Source organism: Synchiropus splendidus, chromosome 8, assembly GCF_027744825.2.
Source record: "Synchiropus splendidus isolate RoL2022-P1 chromosome 8, RoL_Sspl_1.0, whole genome shotgun sequence".
In the NCBI taxonomy this organism is placed as follows: Eukaryota; Metazoa; Chordata; class Actinopteri; order Syngnathiformes; family Callionymidae; genus Synchiropus; species Synchiropus splendidus.
Window position 1 is genome coordinate 17,152,183 of NC_071341.1, and position 17,738 is coordinate 17,169,920.

General features: G+C 43.3%; 2 protein-coding genes and 1 long non-coding RNA gene across 4 annotated transcripts in view; 2 read left to right on the forward strand and 1 right to left on the reverse strand.

The window, feature by feature from the left end:
* Positions 1-10,415, reverse strand: part of LOC128763566 (LHFPL tetraspan subfamily member 6 protein) — a 52,038-nt gene extending 41,623 nt beyond the window's left edge. For both annotated transcript variants that reach the window (XR_008415660.1, XM_053872489.1), the window contains exons 1-2: positions 10,088-10,415; positions 8,173-8,645 (exon numbers count right to left, since the gene is read on the reverse strand). Coding sequence is in view for 1 of the 2 variants with exons in the window: in XM_053872489.1 (XP_053728464.1) it covers positions 8,173-8,557 (385 nt within the window). In the remaining variant the exon portion in view is untranslated. The remainder of the gene's footprint in view (positions 1-8,172; positions 8,646-10,087) is intronic.
* On the forward strand, positions 1,899-4,076 carry LOC128763567 (uncharacterized). The gene is made up of 3 exons (XR_008415661.1): positions 1,899-2,572; positions 2,642-2,787; positions 3,517-4,076. It is a non-coding gene; the product is annotated as an uncharacterized LOC128763567 (long non-coding RNA).
* A 1,172-nt stretch (positions 10,416-11,587) lies between the features above and the next one.
* The window catches only part of cog6 (component of oligomeric golgi complex 6), a 31,678-nt gene continuing 25,527 nt past the window's right edge, over positions 11,588-17,738 (forward strand). Inside the window, exons 1-4 of the mRNA XM_053873304.1 lie at positions 11,588-11,774; positions 12,927-13,070; positions 13,146-13,217; positions 13,327-13,385. Coding sequence (XP_053729279.1) covers positions 11,640-11,774; positions 12,927-13,070; positions 13,146-13,217; positions 13,327-13,385 — 410 coding nt within the window. The 5' untranslated portion in view covers positions 11,588-11,639. The remainder of the gene's footprint in view (positions 11,775-12,926; positions 13,071-13,145; positions 13,218-13,326; positions 13,386-17,738) is intronic.

A 17,738-nucleotide genomic window follows, 5' to 3' on the forward strand; every position in this document is an offset into this window, starting at 1 on the left:
GAGGTTCCAGCTGGCAGGAGCCAGCACAAGGACTTCTGGCTGCGCCGATGTGCCGCTGAAGCAGGACGACAACACGCTCGGTGCCAAACAGCTTTTGGCGACACTGTGAAGCCACGATGGCAAACCATCTGACATTCTTCACTATTTTATTTCACACAGACGCCTTTTGTATTCGGTGCAAAATGAAAATCATACTTCTGTGAAATGACCTAATATTGAAAAGAAAAGGTTTCCTTGTTTTCCCAGTTTTTTTTGTTTCTTAAAAAATTCAGCAACTGTATTACTGGGAAATAATTACTATAGAAAATATATAATCTTAAAACATTTAATTTTTAAATATCTTAGCAACACATTTTTGACAAATTACAATATTTTTTCTTAACATTTTGAAAAGACTGAAAGGAAATTAAACACTGAAATGACTTCATTAATAATATCTACATTCCTTCTATAAGGATATTAATTTATCATGTATTTATTTATTTTGATTATTTCTAAGAAATATATTTACTAACTAATATAAAATGTACATGTAAATAATAGATAATGATAAAATGACTGAGATATATATTTATAGCATAACTAAATAAACAAGGTATTTCTCCCAGTGGTGAAACTTTTTGTGCAGAAAAACGATGTAAATCAGACCAGGTAAAACAACAGATTAACATTCGGAGCAACCTCAGAGTCTCTTCACCAACTCATTTCACTGACATTCCACACCAGTGTGGCCAACTGAGTTGCAGTGTAAACAGCACCAATCAACCAGAAAACCAAACGGAGGCGCTCCCCCAGGAAAAGCTGCCAATTATTTGATATTTCAGATCGACAGTGGCTCCAGTGGAGAAGGGAAGTGTCCCGCCAGTTCAGCCAACACGCCTGTGCAAATGGCCGCAGATAGATGATTAAAATCCACACCGAACACTGCAGACAATAAAATGAACCAGCATGTTTACTCACCACGAAGGAGGACCAGTCAGAACACAGACAACAATCGGGGTTTTTTTCCGCATCATTATTATGACAATTGCTAAAAAGAAGTATTAAATATTTGCATAACAGGCCTGGTGCCACGTTTGGAGATAAATAGAGAGGAAAGCGGAGACTCAGCAGGAAAACAGCCAAGAGTGTTTTTCTCCAGCTAAACCGTTAATTTGAGATAATTTACCAGAGTAAATTATTCAGGTGTGCATTTGGGGATCTTCTCATTTGCCGCGCTGATAGAGCTCTGGGGTCGAAGCGCTTTAAGATCAAGACGAGAATATAACTTTGAACCAGTTGAACTGCACTTTGAACCAGTGAGGATATGTTTGTGTTCACTGTTTCTCTTAGCGTTTAAATTAGTGCATTGAAATGCAGTAAGACGTCTGTTGGATCAAGAAGATGTTTCCATCAGAAACTGCCTCTTACTTGAATTGAGATCTGTCAGTCTGTCAAACTGATGCTCCGGTTCTGATGAAGACAGTGTAATGAGCCGATTGATTCTGACTTGGTGAGTGATCTGTGAAACACTATGTCTTGATATGATGCTAATTTGCCACCACGTCGATACTACGGTTCACACCAGCAGCCATCCAGCGAACGGCACCCTGGCCTTCATGAGGAATTCGGACAAGATAGTAAAGTTCCCATCCATGATGGCTGGTGTTAGTCTGACTGGTGGTCTGCGTTGATGCTCTGATATTGCCTTGTTCATAGCTTTGGCTAGCAGGCTAACACAGTCAACGCTAACTGTATTTATGCCGTGTTCCAGTTACCTTGGAAGCGGGAAGTCAGGGCTGGGAATGACATCACAGTCGAGTTAGTCATCAAAGTCAGAGAAGAAGCTAGTGACACCCATAAAAGCTGCTGCACAGTTGCAATGTCTTGATAAATCCATGCTCCATTTGCAAGGACGAAGAAGTAACAAATTTGCAGACCTTGTTTGTCTTCTCTAAAAACTTCTACTTCCTGTTTATGTCATGTTAGCCATCTTGGATTGTGGACTCAGGAAGGGGGAGGACCCCCCGCCCCCAGCTTTGTTGCTAACCACTAGCCGCGGCTAGCAGTCTTTGACTAGCTATCGTGACTCAAAGCTAATCACAAGATAATCCTGATCCATATCTCGCTGAGAAGCCCGTCATGCCCATAGAAGGAACCATTTTGGAGGATGAAGTGTGTGTGGACGTCCTCAAACACTTACTCAGCTAACTTGCATCTCATTGTCAGGCTGCCAAAGTCCAGCAGACACTAATGGCCCTCTAACACATTTAAAATCAAATCAGCTGATGTTGAAAAAGCTTCTCGCTGCCTCTTTGACCCAATCACAGATTGTCATGACGGCAGTGTTCTCTCACTTGGCTCCACTCTCTCACACACACACACACTTGGCCCAGACGATGTGTGTGTTAGTGAGTGTGTGAGACTGGCTTTAAGGGATTAATAAGCTTGTGATATATCCAGCTGCCAAGTGGCTATAGCTTAAAATAAATCTCAGAATGATTTCAGAACTGGCAGCAAATCGATGCCAAGAAGTTACTTCTGGGGGTAAAAAAAAAAAGCTGCTGTGAAAAGACGTCACTTGTTACGAAAGGTAGTTTGTGTCTGAAATGTCGCCTTCTGTTTCATCTGGAGCATAACATGAGTTTGTTTTGTGTCCAAGGGACGCAGGGGAAACAGCCGACGCAGCATATTTCACCGCTCAGCAGGGAAACTATAAATTCTAATTTTAAATCTCATCGTTGGAGGAGAAGATGGGATTCAATACAATTAAAGTCTCAGGCATCGATTTAAGAGCTTGACCATGAGGTTAGCAACATCGTGCATTCTTGCATCATCATAGCGGGAAAATTAATGTCAAAATTAGAAATCATAATGGTTGCTTTTTGAACATTTCTATAAGAAAAATAAGATTCACTCATGTTTTAGCCGCTATTAGCGCGGGACCTGGCAAAAATGGTAGCCGTCGCTAGCCCCCAATTCAAGGACAAATCTAACGACAATAGCACATCAGCAATTTCAGAGAAGGTTTCCCTACAACTATCTGAGTGTAGGGTGTAGGGTAGAGCTCTCAACTGGACACACGGCTCTGAGTGAGATACGAACAAGGCGTACTGTAAAGCAAGCTATCATTGAGGGAAGAGAAGTTCAGCAGTCTGAAACAGTGTTCCACCTTGGTGGACTCGTAGACTGAGAAGACTTGACAGGTCGGTACTCAGATCCAGCAAAAGCAAAGTGAAATGGTTACATTACAAAAGGGAACCACTTGGACCCTTTTAAGTCGAACTCCGGCAAGCCACGGCTCGGAAACATCGCAGCAGGGCTAATTGGAAGTGGCAGAGTCGGGAAGCTCGGCAGGCAGAACCCAGGACGGTCGCCTATCACTCGCAGAGCAGAGAAGTTTCAGAGGAGCAGATAAAAGCTGGGAATTGATATGCTAACATATTCTAAGAAGGAAGTGGCTGGAGTTAATGAGGGGAACACGCAGAAGTCAGTGACACTTCATAGTCTGATTCCTGCCTCTCTTTTCTTCCTCAGCTAACTGCTAAGAAAACAGGTTGTTGCTGAGTGCAATCACGGCAGGAGAAACACGGCAATTGCTTTGTGAACATACCGTTCCCAGCACTGCAGGGTTTTGGATCTCAGTCGTCAGTTTTGGGTTGAAGATACTGCTAAAGGTGTAAATAGCAGAAGCATTTGCAGTCTTGAAGGGTCCCGGCAGGACAGGAATCTGGGTTACCAATCGTCCTTGAACAAGGTGACGTGACAGTCCTGAAAACAAGTCCGGCTAACCTTTACAATGCTTGGTCCGATTCTGAAATGTGGTCACTGGCGAATGGAGATGGCACTGTGTAGAGAAAACCATCATCACAGAGGTCTCTAAATGTATGTGGCTTGGCAAGTCTGCGATGAGCACGAGCAGCACTGTACCTCACAGCAACCTTTCTGTTCAACCCTGGCCGCTGTGAAGCCATAATGAAATGAGCAAACATTTTTGGACGGTGCGAAGTCTCACCGGAAGGCTGTTCTTCAAGTATTTCAATACACAAAACTGAGTTTAATCTGCGATGAATTGTGTTCGATTAATAAACTGATCTCTCGTGAAAGTCTGTCGTCTCGTCTACAAAGTCAAATTGTATTTCTCTTCCCAAGTTGAGATCAAAAACTCAACTTTTAGCATTGATTGTTGTTGTTGTTTACGGCGGTCACAGTGGACGGGCAGAGTCTGAGTGTTGCCGGTTTTCTGTTAATTGCTGCTGGCTAAAGCCCAGATTTCCACAACAGGCTCGGTTCTGGCTCAGGAATCAAAGGCCCGCCGTCTGGCTGCTGCTTACATTACACAACTTCCTTCTCAGTTCTCGTGGCACTGACGGGAGGTCCAATTCTTGACTTGGATTTTGTCGTCAGGGATTTATACCCCCTCTTCCCTCCCTCCCGCCGGGCCCGCTCCTTGTCTCTTCGGCACACTGCAGGACTTCTGATGCTTATTTGAGACAGTCATATGGCCGCTGCAGCATCAGCTGCTGCTTTCATATCCGTCTCAATTGTTTTGATTCGTCTCTGTGGTTTGATTGATCCGTCATCACAAGTGGCACGACACGCAATTCAGATGAACCTGGTGGTACACAGATGGGTATTTGTGCCAGTACGGGGCATGCTCAGGAGGTCAGATCAGCTCGAGAGCCAGCAACTATCCGCCATATTGCACAACCTAATGGTGGGGTGGAAACATGGCTATGAGCTCTGCTATCTTAACAAGAGAAGCCTTCTCACCCAGGTTTGACTGGATCCAAAAACTACAAAAATGAATCCTGCTCCAAAAACACTTAAAAGGATTATACAGACAGATAAAATTTCAAATATCCCCAGAGCAACTTGAGTTTATCTTCAGACTTGAATCAAGTTTGTTAATTGTTTAATATGGAATGCGTACGGACAAGCTTTTCCCAAATGACTCTGACGGCTTCTTCAAACCAACTGTCATCACAACTCTTGGAGCATCCGAGACAATGGTTCTCAGGAGGAATACAGTGATGTTTGGAGATTAGAGTCTCCTTGGGTGGGGACAGTTGTGTTTCAGCAGGAGATAGGAATGGGAGGGCATTTTGTTCCAGAGAAGCCGAGCGACAACCCAAGTGGGATGAAACCAGATAGAGACCACTGAAGCTTTGGAATGAGGTACTGCATATTATGCCTCCTGTAGGCTTTTAAAGAGTCTGGAGTATCCGGATAGTGTGGGTGACATTCCAGACGTAAAATGCTTCCTGAGCGGCGGTTCTGGTCGACCTGCTAAGTTTTGTGTTCATCAAAGTCATTAAATCCGGGTGCATTTTAAAACAACAAAGCTAGTCATTAGACGTCTGAAGGTAGATTGGTCTGTTGTGTTGCAGTAAGAGCTGAGCCAGAAGATAAAGCTCCTGATTTTTAACTGGATTTCTTTGTGATCAGCAGCTTAGGGAGTGACTCAAAGATCACAAGTTTTCTCAGCCGGGACTGGACTCTCTTATGGAGAGAGAACCTCAGAGTATAACCTGTGCTCCTCTAAAGAAGCCAGTTGAAATGGCTTCTAGGTTGCGTACTTGGCGAATCTCCACTGAGGTGTTCAACAGGGAGTAGGCCCTGAAGAAGCTGAAGCTAAAGAAAAGGATGTCTGGGGCTCTTCATCACGACCAAACGCCAAATGAAATAAAAGTGTTTGTATTTAATATTTTCTATATTTCACTCTTTTCTGATGAGTTTGATGTTTTTAAGTGGCAAGTTGATATTCTCAGTTCAGGATTGTGTCTCACCAGCTTCTGTGGGATTCTCCACGAGGATGCATTCAGTTATTCAAAAACCAAAAATAGTTCCAGCAGCATGTCGGGGGTTGCTGTGAGCTTAAAAACGAGCTCCCCTTACATAAAAGTGCACATTTCTGGCTAAGCCATCCAGCTTTCACCTTAATCATCCCGCGTATTATACATCATCCTGATGTCTCTAAGTAGCTAAGCCCGCTGGAACTGGGACAGTCGGCGTTTCGGTGGTCCTCCCTCGGCAGATTTAAACCTGTCCTCAAATCAGCCCGCAACCTGCGTCGTCGCTCTTTCACGTGATTGGAAATAGCAAAGTGGTGTGCCGCGGAATGCAAGCAAACAATTTGGGGGAGCTAATGAGAGGGCGGCGCGCCACAGGTTCTTAAAGTGGAGCGGGCTACACTTCCCAAAGATGTCCACCAGTGCAGAATCAACAAGAACAGACAGCAGCAGCGTCCGCTCACTGTAATCAGGGGAGCAACAGGGACGGAGCTGCTCCGGTCCAGGACTCTGTCATTACCCGGACATGTGAGACTGGGCGTGGGCTGCTGCTGCCCCACTTTTAGGGACTCAGGACCACTGCGTCTTCAGAGCCCAGGCAGAAGCAGAAGAGAAGAGCTCATCCATTGGGTCACAAACACAGCTGTAGTAGCCGGTCACCTGATATGCTTCCGCCTTTTTGATTGGCTGTGAGCTGAAAGTCTTGTTATCAGCAAAGCATTCTGGAGAGTAAGCCGGAGGTCGACATTTTCTCAATTCCTGCCACCAAATCTCCTGAAAGTATCAGGAGTTAAGAAAACCTGAACACGCCCTCAATCATCGAGTGGGCACTTTCATTTCCAGCTGAGTTCAGTTTCCCGGGAAACGACGGCTTGGCGGCTGCGGTTCAAACTTTTCTCGGTTGTTAAGATTTCCTCGCGCCGCTGTGATTTTCACAGGGAAAAAGAGCGGATTTCATTTGGCGGGGAGTTAATTACAGTCGTTAAGAGATCTCACTTTGCTATAAAGGCAGTGATTTAAGAGGAACCGAAGCAACAAGACGGCCTGCCAGCCACAGACGCTGCAGCAGAGCTGTTTCAAAGCTAAAAACGATGAACACAGAATTACATGCTACAAGTGGGAATGCAGGGCCACACCACGCTGGACTCCCAACTGACCAACTCCACTGATGCAAACCTTCAGTCAGCCAATAACACTGGACTAAGTGCAGTAAGTGTAAATCTAGTACTAAGTGAAAAAAAGCAAGAGTCGGAAACCAGCCTTTGCGACGTCACAGGAGGTGGAGCTTGTCGGTGCACCATTAGAATGCAGGTTCTACTGGTGCCCTGAATGTTTGTCTCAAACAGGTTTTGAAACTGCCTGCAAATGCCCAGGGTTTTCCCATGTGAACAAGCGATGATAGGAACCGATCAAAACAGAAGCTATCAAAAACATCAAGGCGTCAATACTCGCCGGTAAAAGACTCAGTCCCAATGGGTACCCAAACACATTCTATGTTTTGTACTGTTCACATTACATTTACGTTAGCATTCAGTGTTGCTGTTCATCTCTGATCCTTTCAGACACTTCATCCTCTCACAATAGTGCCAGTCATTGCTTCCACAAGAACGTGGTTGGAATCAAAACAAGTCCTTCGTTTACATGAACCTGCTCTTCTTCCTCAAAAAACCACAAATCCCTCATTATTCGCTGATATCGCAGGTATTTCCACCGCTTCAGTGGACAGCGCACGGGTGTTAGGTACATCCAGTGACATCACAAGAACACTTATGAAAACTTTGTCAGGACCTCATTGTATTTTATAGTAGGTTATGGAAACCAAATAATATTAAATAGTTTTGTATACAGGTAATGAAAACCCGAAAACCCAGTTCTTCTTCTTACTAGTTATGTATTGCTCTGTGTTGGTGATGCATTTAAAATACATGCAGAAGTGATTATAAATACACAGCACATTTATACAAAGCAGGAGCCGACATGAAAGCAACCAGATGCTGCTTATCAACAATCTGTTAAAAAAAGAATGTGAGCTAACATTTAGTTACATAGCATTGCTACGCTACCAGTTATGTTCATTAGATACACTGCATTTGCTATACATTCTTTAATTAGACTCAGATGATGATAAAGAAACAAGAAAACAACAACAAATTAAAATCAAGTAAAGCTCAAAACCCATCAAGTTGCCAATGTCGGACAGCGCGCCGCCACGTTTCTTTCTGTCACACCCAACATCTTCATTTTATTTTGATCTAGCAGCCATGAACTTGAGGTCACAGTATGACCTCACACTGACCCACACACATGTCCATCACACCAGGACACCGCCAGCGCCTTAAAAGTGACTTAAGGGACCAAACATGAGGGGCTCCGGCCAGCCCCACCTCACTCAGGCACTCACCTCCAACAAACTGGATCCCTCCAGCGACCCGACCGATGGTACGTGAGATGAGGTCTGAGATGCAGCAGCCCATCAGAGCGGTGAGAGCCACCAGCAGGAGGAGACCACATCCCACGCCGGTCACCACCGTGCAGATCCTCCACTCCAAGCTGGGGATCCCGTTGAAGGAGGCGTAGCGCCCGCACTGCTCCAGCATCACCGTGGTCTGACTCTCCTCATCTCGCACCGGGTAGGAGCAGCGGCGGAAGGTGCCGAAGGACACGGGTTTGTCCATCTGAGTGCCCAGCAGCCAGTAGGGCATGAAGAAGCCCACGCAGGAGGCGGCGGCGCAAAGCAGGGACAGCAGGGTCCAGATCACACCTGTACACGTCAGACTGGACGCCATGGTGGCCGATCGCACACGGAACTTTTGAAATGAGCTGATGACGTTTGAGCCCACGGAGAGTCCTCACCTTCTCACAGACTGGTGGTCCCTGCAGAGCAACACAGACATCAGTGTGGAGCCACACTAACCTGATGTTATCTACCACAACACCAGCTGTGGGTCAGTGGCCACAGTACCACATCATAGCAGATGTCAGGTTTCAGGACTTTTTGTTTCCAAGAATTGTCTTTTTGTGTCCAAACCTTCTGTGTATTTGATTTTGTGACCTTCAAGGTTTTCTTCGTCATGTGAGGATCACATTTGTGACTTTTTCGTCGTTCAAAGTGTACTTTTTTCCATTTAAGCCCTCTTCCACACGAGCAGTAAAACGTTATTGTTGGCATGTAATTGTGGTTCTCCTCACGTCCCTGGTAAAATGCTGGATCGCTGAATGAATTAGACTTTCTCATTTATTTCCATAAGTGACACGGACAGCCATTAAAATGTACGCGCAAACATCCTACACACAAGAGAGTGGAACAATACGCTGATGAACAAACCACTTATGATGCCTTTAAGATGCCAAAGCATGTCTTGTTAAGCACACTGTCTACCTGTGTGGTTCTTGAAGAACACTCCTTGTTTGTAATTCACAAGTGTCGCATTTCAATTGTCATGTATTTTGCTGTAAAACTTCATCATACATTTTACATCAGTAATGTTACCATCAATCATGTCGACTTTATTGAAATAAACAATTATAAAACATGTGTATTGCATTTTACAATAAACAGTATTTAAAATATTATTCTTTTAATTTAGCCATAAATTGTGTAGCATAACATTATCATATAAAGCAATAATCAATTCAGATTTACAGTTATAGAAAATATATGTATTATATTTTATATATGACAGGGAACGTATTATAGGTTGGAAGCTATTTTATTGACAATTTTGAATTATCAATTTACTTGACGGGACACGTTAAACAGATGATTGAATGAGATATTTAACTGACAAAACTATGATAATTTTTACTAACAATTCAAATGACATTTTGCGCGTTGTTGCTTGCTTACGTACAATAAATAATGATAATAAATCTAAAATATTTTCAGAATAATGAAGTTGCTTTGCTGGTCGTAGCCTGTGCTCAATCATATTAAGTCTCTTCTGAGATGTAGGTAACATAAATCAATGAATACAATTGAAAAAATAGCTTGTTGTGATGCAGAACGTATTCTAATGCTGCTTCAGTTATCAAATCACAGACTTTTCAATACTTGGTGGTTGAGGCGTGTTGCGTTCAATTACATCGTCGTGTTAAAATAAAAGTCCCTTATCGGAAAATAAGCTTTGAACTGGATTCGGGTGTCTATTTAGCGTGTGTTACAGCGGGCTGAAGACCAAATATCTGAGCAGAATCCGACACATCCACGCAGGCGAGAGCAGGACAGAAAGTGATTTTCCGCTAGAGGTGACCCTCCACGCAGCGCTCACACCGTCGGAATGTAAATGAAACAAGTGGGAAAAGAACAAGCGTCTCACATTTTGGGAGGAAATCTTGTGCCCGGGGTGAGCTCGTGTCCATCCGCGGACTCCAGCTGTGTCAAATCCCGACGCAAACTTTTCCACAGTCCGGAGAAAAAGGGACAACGTCAGGAGGATGGAGAACAGGACGAGGCTCGGTTCGACTACAGCTCGGTTCCGTGGCTCAGTTAATCCTCGTCCCTGCGCGAAAATGTGTGGAGATCCAGAGCCCACATTCCGACCCGGAGAGGGATATGCTGGGTAGGAGGGAAGTCCGTGGAGCTCTCCCGGGAGGCGACTGTCAGTCACGGGAATCTCCACCCAGAGGCAGGACTCGGATTTTACTATCGCTCCCTGAATGCTGCTGTTGCGTTCAATGAACCGCGTAAATCAGAACACGAAAAATTACTTAGGTTCGGTATTAGTCATTACAAATGGAATAGTAAGCCAGTTGTCTCTCTGATAATTCCATTTTGTTTGTTTTCAAATGATTTACCCATTCAATTGTCAGAAAAAGATTATATATTTGCCATTTATAAATATGTCATATTTCATTCACCAAGTGAAAAAAAACATATTTGACATGTGGCACACAATAATATATTAATAACCAGCTACAGACTAATAATTACACTTTGGGTAATTTTTTTTCTCATGTTTTAACAGTCATTTTAGTTAAGCGTGTAATTCTGGTGGTATGAGATTTGACTGACAAACTGATAATCTTTATCATCTGAAATATGTCACGCAGTGAATTGGCTTTGATTTTATTGTTTTATTGTACAGCAACAAGATGGAATCGAGGTCATAAGTCTTTCACATAGTATGTCACACTTACTATAACGACTCACAGAGGCATATTTTCATAGTCTTCCATCAATAGTCCAAAATAAAACCTGAGTTGAACCTGTAAGTGATTAAAGCAGAGAACTCGACATTGATTCTAGAACTTCCAGTGACATTTATGGTGAGGGATAGTCCAGAAGGGAAATCATTGACGAGATGAAATCCCCCACGTCTTTATATATAGCCACTTTTATATCCCCTATAAATAATTTAGTAGTTGTTTTCTAGGTAATTGGAAAACGTCCAACAGGGCTTGAATGCAGCTCAGCTCTCACATTGATTCTTGTACGAGTGACTAAGAGTTCGGACGCTGTGGGTCAAACTTGTGAATTCAGATTTGCCGAGGTGAAGAAAAAAAAAACTTCGACACGTGAAAATTGTGTTAATTATTTAACTTTGCCTGCAGTGCCAACCAATTTCATTAACCACCTTTTAATTTAAATAAACTACAACTTGTTTCCACCAAGGATAGATATTACAAGAATCATTGTTTTGAATCGGTTAAATTGCATAATAGAAATTGCAACAGGTTACAATGCAACGCAACATAATTTCGCTTTGTGAGAAAAGACAAAAATAAGACCTTCAATAAAAAAAAATTTCCACAGAAGAGTAATTTCTTTGATGACAAAGCGGAACCTTCCTCTTCCTGCGCGCACCGGACAGTTCTCGATGACGGACCACAACATTCCCTTCAAAGTTGACGTGGAGCGGATAGTAAACGATGGCCGACACTAAAGCTGAAAGCTCGTCCGACACCTCCGTTGGGATGCAGAACCCGAACGCGCCGTCTCAGCCCAACAACCCGCTCTCGAGGAAGCTCAACAAAATATTGGAGACGCGGCTGGATAATGACAAGGTAGGCGGATACGGGTGTTCCAAGCAAAGATGCTAACGGTGGCTAACGTACTAGCTAGCAACGTACGTCTTCCGGGTGACAGCTGATGTCTAAGCTGCATGGGCAGAATATGTTAACGTATCTATGACGCTTTTAATCGGCATTAGAGACTATAATATTAATTATATTGCTCGGTGGTTCTTTTAGTATTCATCACCCAATTTATGTGTTGTGTCGCTTATAAGGTCTCAGCATTGGTGTTACGTTGCTGCTTGCTCTACATTCTCCTGGTATCCTCTTCGTTTGTCATTGTTTAAGTGGTTGACACTGACGGTTTTATTTTGACAGTAATGCAGTTGCGAGTCGGCATGTGATTTTCCACTTCTTCCCTGTAAGCCAGGACTAGATATGATGCTGATTGAGATGGATGGATACCTGCATTGATATGAATAATATAATCTAATTGAAAAACCTTTTACCACTGTAGAATATTGACTACAAGCCTTGCAAACATAGTCAGGGAGTCAGTTGATGGAAAGCAAAGTGGATCCAGGAAACTTTAAAATTCAACCGTGAATGCAGACTTTGAAGGCCATAATGCCGTGCTTGAGACTTGACACCATGGACAATGAAGAGAGTGATCAAGTAAAGAGCCAACATGAGATATGGTGTTGGACAAACCAGACAATCTTTGACTGTAGTTGAACCACTCCTGCTTGGTCATCAGACGGTGCTGTCACTGCACGGCTCCTCTGTGACCGGTCGAGCGGGTTGCCAGAATTCTGGTGGATTGGGTCGCCAGGCTTTATCTAGTCCTGCTGAACTCACTCAGCTCTGTGGTGCACTTTTGTTTTTCAAATCACAGCCTTTGCGAATGTGATTTGAATCAAAAGAAAGTACTATTATTTTTTGGTCACATTAATTTACCTAGGTTTTTTTTTTTGTACTGATTTGTTTCTGAAGTTTACAATTTTGTTGGTGTATTTCTGATTCATTGATTCGACTTGTTGAGGGCTTTCTAAATGATCAAGACTCCTCCCCACTTCATGGTTCACCATGTGTTATTAGGTATAGCTAATTTACCAGGTTTTTGTTTTATGTCTCTCTTATAGCTGATTCTTTTATATCCATTCTGATTTGTCAAAGTGACTCAACAATATTAACCAATTCCAGGAAATGCTGGAGGCGTTGATGGCGTTGTCTGTCTTCTTCACGGAGAACAGCCTGCGCACCAGAAGAAACCTAAGAGGTGACATAGAGAGACGAAGTTTAGCTATCAACGAAGACTTTGCACGGATATTTAAAGAAGTTAAAGAGGTAAAAGTTGTCAGACAGATATATGACCATGATAAGTAGATATGTAGCTTGACTGATGATTTTCTTCCCCTTCAGGAGCTGGAAAATGTCCATGAGGATGTCCAGGCCATGAGCACGTGCTGTGAAGAAATGACCAGCAGGTTGAAGGTACTGAGGAGTTAAAGATTCTCCAGAATGTTGAACCGTGTTTTCAGTGTCTACTTTTTATTTAACAAGAACTTTGAAACTAGTATAACAATTAACTTTTGTGTTTCAGGCAGCAAAAGAGCAAACACAAGACTTGATCATCAAGACCAACAAACTTCAAGGAGAAAAGTAAGTCCTTTTTTGTTTATCGAAATTCTGTAAATGTTTATTAATAAATGACAGCTGCACTCCTCCCACTTATAGGCCCCTCACGTAGTATGGTCAATTCAATGTCCAATCAATTGCATGTATGCTCTTCCCAAATACTGTTGTGCTTGTGTGTCTGTGGGCAAGAGTTCCACCTTACATGCAGTTTCATACATGCGACTGCAAATGCATGTAAGCAAGGATCATTGCAAATTTAATGAGTTGTTTTGACCAATGCAGAAAATAATTTCTGAGTCAGCAGGGATGGGAGGATTTGGGGGTTTTGTGAAGTGAGTAACTGGTCAGTGATCTGACCCACCTCTCCCACCTGGGCTGCTGAATGAATCCCTCACATTGGTCATCAAACCTTTGCATTAGTTGTCAAACGTGCCAAGGCATGGACCAAACATGACAGGGTGAGTGCAAATGCATAGACTAGGAGTTTGTTTTGAATATGCTGCACAGTCTACATAGATGCTAGTGCATGATGAGCGGGTTAAGGTTGAGAAAACACCCTGAAACCTAAATTTAAAACCTGGATCTTATTATATTTTGATACAGCATAAAGTGTTACTTTCATTAGTAGCTTTACTGTTGTACTGCATCATGGGCCATGTAGTATGAGAGGTGGGCGTGTGATCGACCAACAGACCATAGACGTCATGAAATTATGTTGTGGGACTCAGGTATTGAAAGTGGCCCACTGGCCTTGGCTTTGACATGCGTGTTGCACAGCGTTGATCTGGAAATGTCAGCAGTTGTGAGAATTTCTGGAAAGGTCCTTGATAAGTTTTGGTGCAAAACATTTTGACGATATGCTGACTAGTGAACATCTTGGTTAGACTGATGCTTCTGGGTAAATGGATGTTTGTGGACAACCTGAGATGAGTTTGAACACTAGTATTGTGTAACAGCGCTGGATATAAAAGCTCACTCTGCACCAGCGAGGTCACCTCCATCCCGAGACGTCCCGTGTTGCAACAACATCACACCTCCTTGTCACTTAATTGTCACCCTAATGTGAGGCGAGGATACAAGGATGACGGTATGAACCTTTACACTGACATTTGGAAATGTCAGGGGAAGCGACAAGAATGAAACTTTTATGTCTTCTTCTCGAACGTCTGTGCTGTGGCAGACTTGTCATTTCGCATTGTCCCATATTCTTGTGAGTCTGATGAGCCACCGCGTATTTCTTGTCTGTCAAGACTTCTTATTTTGGCTTTAGCTGTTTGGGATACACAGCTACACTATACACTGAGAGGGTAACCAGTGGAGTGGATAAGATGATATAAACAGAACCGGTATTTTGGTTGCAGTTTGACTCCACTCATTAACAGGCTCAATGTTGCTCATTGTACGGTAAACAAAAGTGTTGCATTTTATGTTGCCGTGTTCATTTGCCATTCTCGAACTCGCAGCTTCAGTTAACCAACTGACAAATCCGAGGCAGCGGGAGCTGGCAAGCTTGTTCGTCTTTAATTCTGAAGAGGTCGGATGAATGATTCATGAGGTTGATGAATATTTCTGCCTTCTTTCTCTATTTGCATAAGTAGAGCAGCAATCATCACTCATGTAAATCTATCTGTGCCAGTCGTCCTGTGATGTTGGCCTTGAGATGCAAAGTGGTCGCGGTTTGGTTCACACCGAGAGTTTCTGTAATAGTGCTGAGGCTGGACTTTTAGATGAGAACTCGATGCGTGGTTGAGATTTGCTGACAGCGCATCGCAGAGACGGTTATAGATGGATAGCTGCTGTCCATGTTGGAGGTAGCAGATCTCTTCGAGACTCTAAGTCGAGTTTGTTCAGTAGCCATCCTACTGAGAGGAGCCGGCCTGGTTACTGAGAGGTTTTGTCTTGAGGTTTTCTAAAACATCCAGTAACAGCTATGACTCTAGTCTGACCTGGTGTTGTTATGGAACTAATTTTCAGCTCTTACAGAGCTGCAAACACCTTTTAGATGTTCACATAGTAATGTCAACGTGCTCATCAAAATTTTGTATCGAGCTCTTGTCATTTCATGAGCATCCAAGAGTTGCTTAAGCTCCTTTTGAAGAGCTCTCACTGCCCAGAAACCAGTTCTCATCTGGAGAATGAACTTCTCTTTGGTGGCTTTCTGTCAGGAGCTGCCATAGCGACTCCTCCATCTTTACCTTACTTGGTCATTCTTGAGTCACACCTATCCTTTTTTTTCTGTGTCTACCCTAACTTCTCACTTAACATCTTATCCTCCCAATGACAACCTCAGTATCTTCGTCTGACTCTTCTAATCCTGATACCAATGAGCCAGTCAGCACTTCTTCATCTCTTATTTCCGAGTAGCACCCTGAATGGGTTCTACCTTCCATCTCAAATTTTTTTTTCTAATAAAAATACATACTCAAATTTTACAAAGGATCAATCTGTAATCTTGAATAGTGACAGTGTGCACATTATTGGTTCTCAGAAACAAATGTGAAATACACAAGTTGTTTCCTCGACCTTGAGTTCAAGCGTAAACACATTTCCCAAGAGCTAGCCATGTTGGTATAGAAACCAGACACTTTTATTTGTTAGCCACTGACTTAAAGGATTTTTTTCTCTCGCTGAATACTCAAATAAGATTAAAACGTGTGACTCTCCAGGCATTATTGTGCACCACTGAATTTCTGGGTTAGTGTTGCCGATCTATCAATTTGGCTGTCCTTGCAGACAAATAAAGGTTACAAATAAAAGACTGCCATGTATTAGTGAGCTCCTCGGGAGGGGCTTTAGCTTCATTAGTATTCTCGGCTGTGACCTGGTTGCTCAGTCACCTTGTGAGTTGACATAGAGGGAGGGGCACGGACGAGGACAATGTCGATTTCTGCCAAAAGACAACGCTGACAGCTGTGATGTACCACCTCAATTCCATGCTCGGCTGATGGCGTTGGGGCAGGATCTCCTTGTTGAAAGGCTGCTATAGGATGAGCTTTGAAGGATGAAGAACAATTAATTAATCCGGCCTGGGTCTCTGTGCGTGGCCGGTGTGGCAGGTTTTACATGGGTGCCCTTCTGAAAACATGATCCGGTCGCTCTGTTTGCATACCGGCTCCTTTGGGGACTCGATATCCGTCAGTTTGACATTCCCCTTTGAAAAAAGCCACGGTGACCTCACAACCAGATGGAATTGTGTTTGCTTGCTGGGATTTGTCCTTGTCACTGGCAGTTTGGTGTCTGAAGAGCTGCCAGGAAAACCCACAATGGTCCGTTGTCAGTGTGCGATTCACAAGACATTTCCTGGATGTTGCAGAGGCCTCGCGCAATTTTCCAGTCAGGAAAGGTGTGTTGCCACATAATGAGGTGAAACAGATGAAGTTCAATTTGTGTCTCGGCCGTGAATAGCCGCCTGTGACTTCATGGCTTTCATAATGACAACCCTATTCTGGAAATATAGGAGCACAATACATGTATTCAGTCAGCTGTGAACAATGCCACACTAAAGCCGGTCATGCGCTCAGCAATGAAGCGCTTACCAATATAGATTTATGTGCTCGCATGGAACTGTCCGATTGTCGTCTGCAACTTAATTACTCAGACTACACAAGTTAAATGAACGATGGCGCACCTGTAGAGGAGGGACTGGACCTCTTTAATGGATTCCACAGGACCAGGAAACAGTGTTGCGATGCTGAAACATGTCTACAGCACTGGGAAAGGCCACAGAGCTTTGTATGGGTCGAACAGAATGTCATAGCTGTGGTTGGCTCTGGAGTGACAGTTGTTGTGATGAATCTGCGTTCTCTGATTCTTATGCACTTTCATCAACTGTTAAATTAAAATGGTTTCGAAGCCAGAACCTTCGAACTTGTTTAAAAGACATTGATTTTGTGTTTGCATAATGGTTCTCACCACAAAAGACTTCCTCATACATGAGCGTGAGTGCAAAAATACCTGCTAATGATTATCCTTTAATCATTTATACAGAAGCTGCTCCATGAAAACAAGAAAAGATCCTCTCACTTTTCAACTCCAAAAGTTGTGCAACTATCCTCCTGCCAAAGAGAGGCAATTCTTGGCGCGTTTGCTGCATAGCACAAGCTCCCGTCTTCCTGTGTCTCTTCTTCTGATTCTTCCTGACAACTGTTTGCCAGGTAGAGACAGGTTGATGCTTTGTCACTCAAGGAGAGCGACACAGAGCTGACAGAAATGTTCCGCGCTTAGGACTACTCAAAGTATGGAGCAAAGCGTGCCGCAAAATAATTCATTAATGAACGTTTTATTTATTCAATATAGTGTGAACTGGACCTGAGGTTGGCTTCCTGACCAACACTGTTTGAAATGGTTAGTTGTTGACAGTGTGGGGAATAAGTGAAG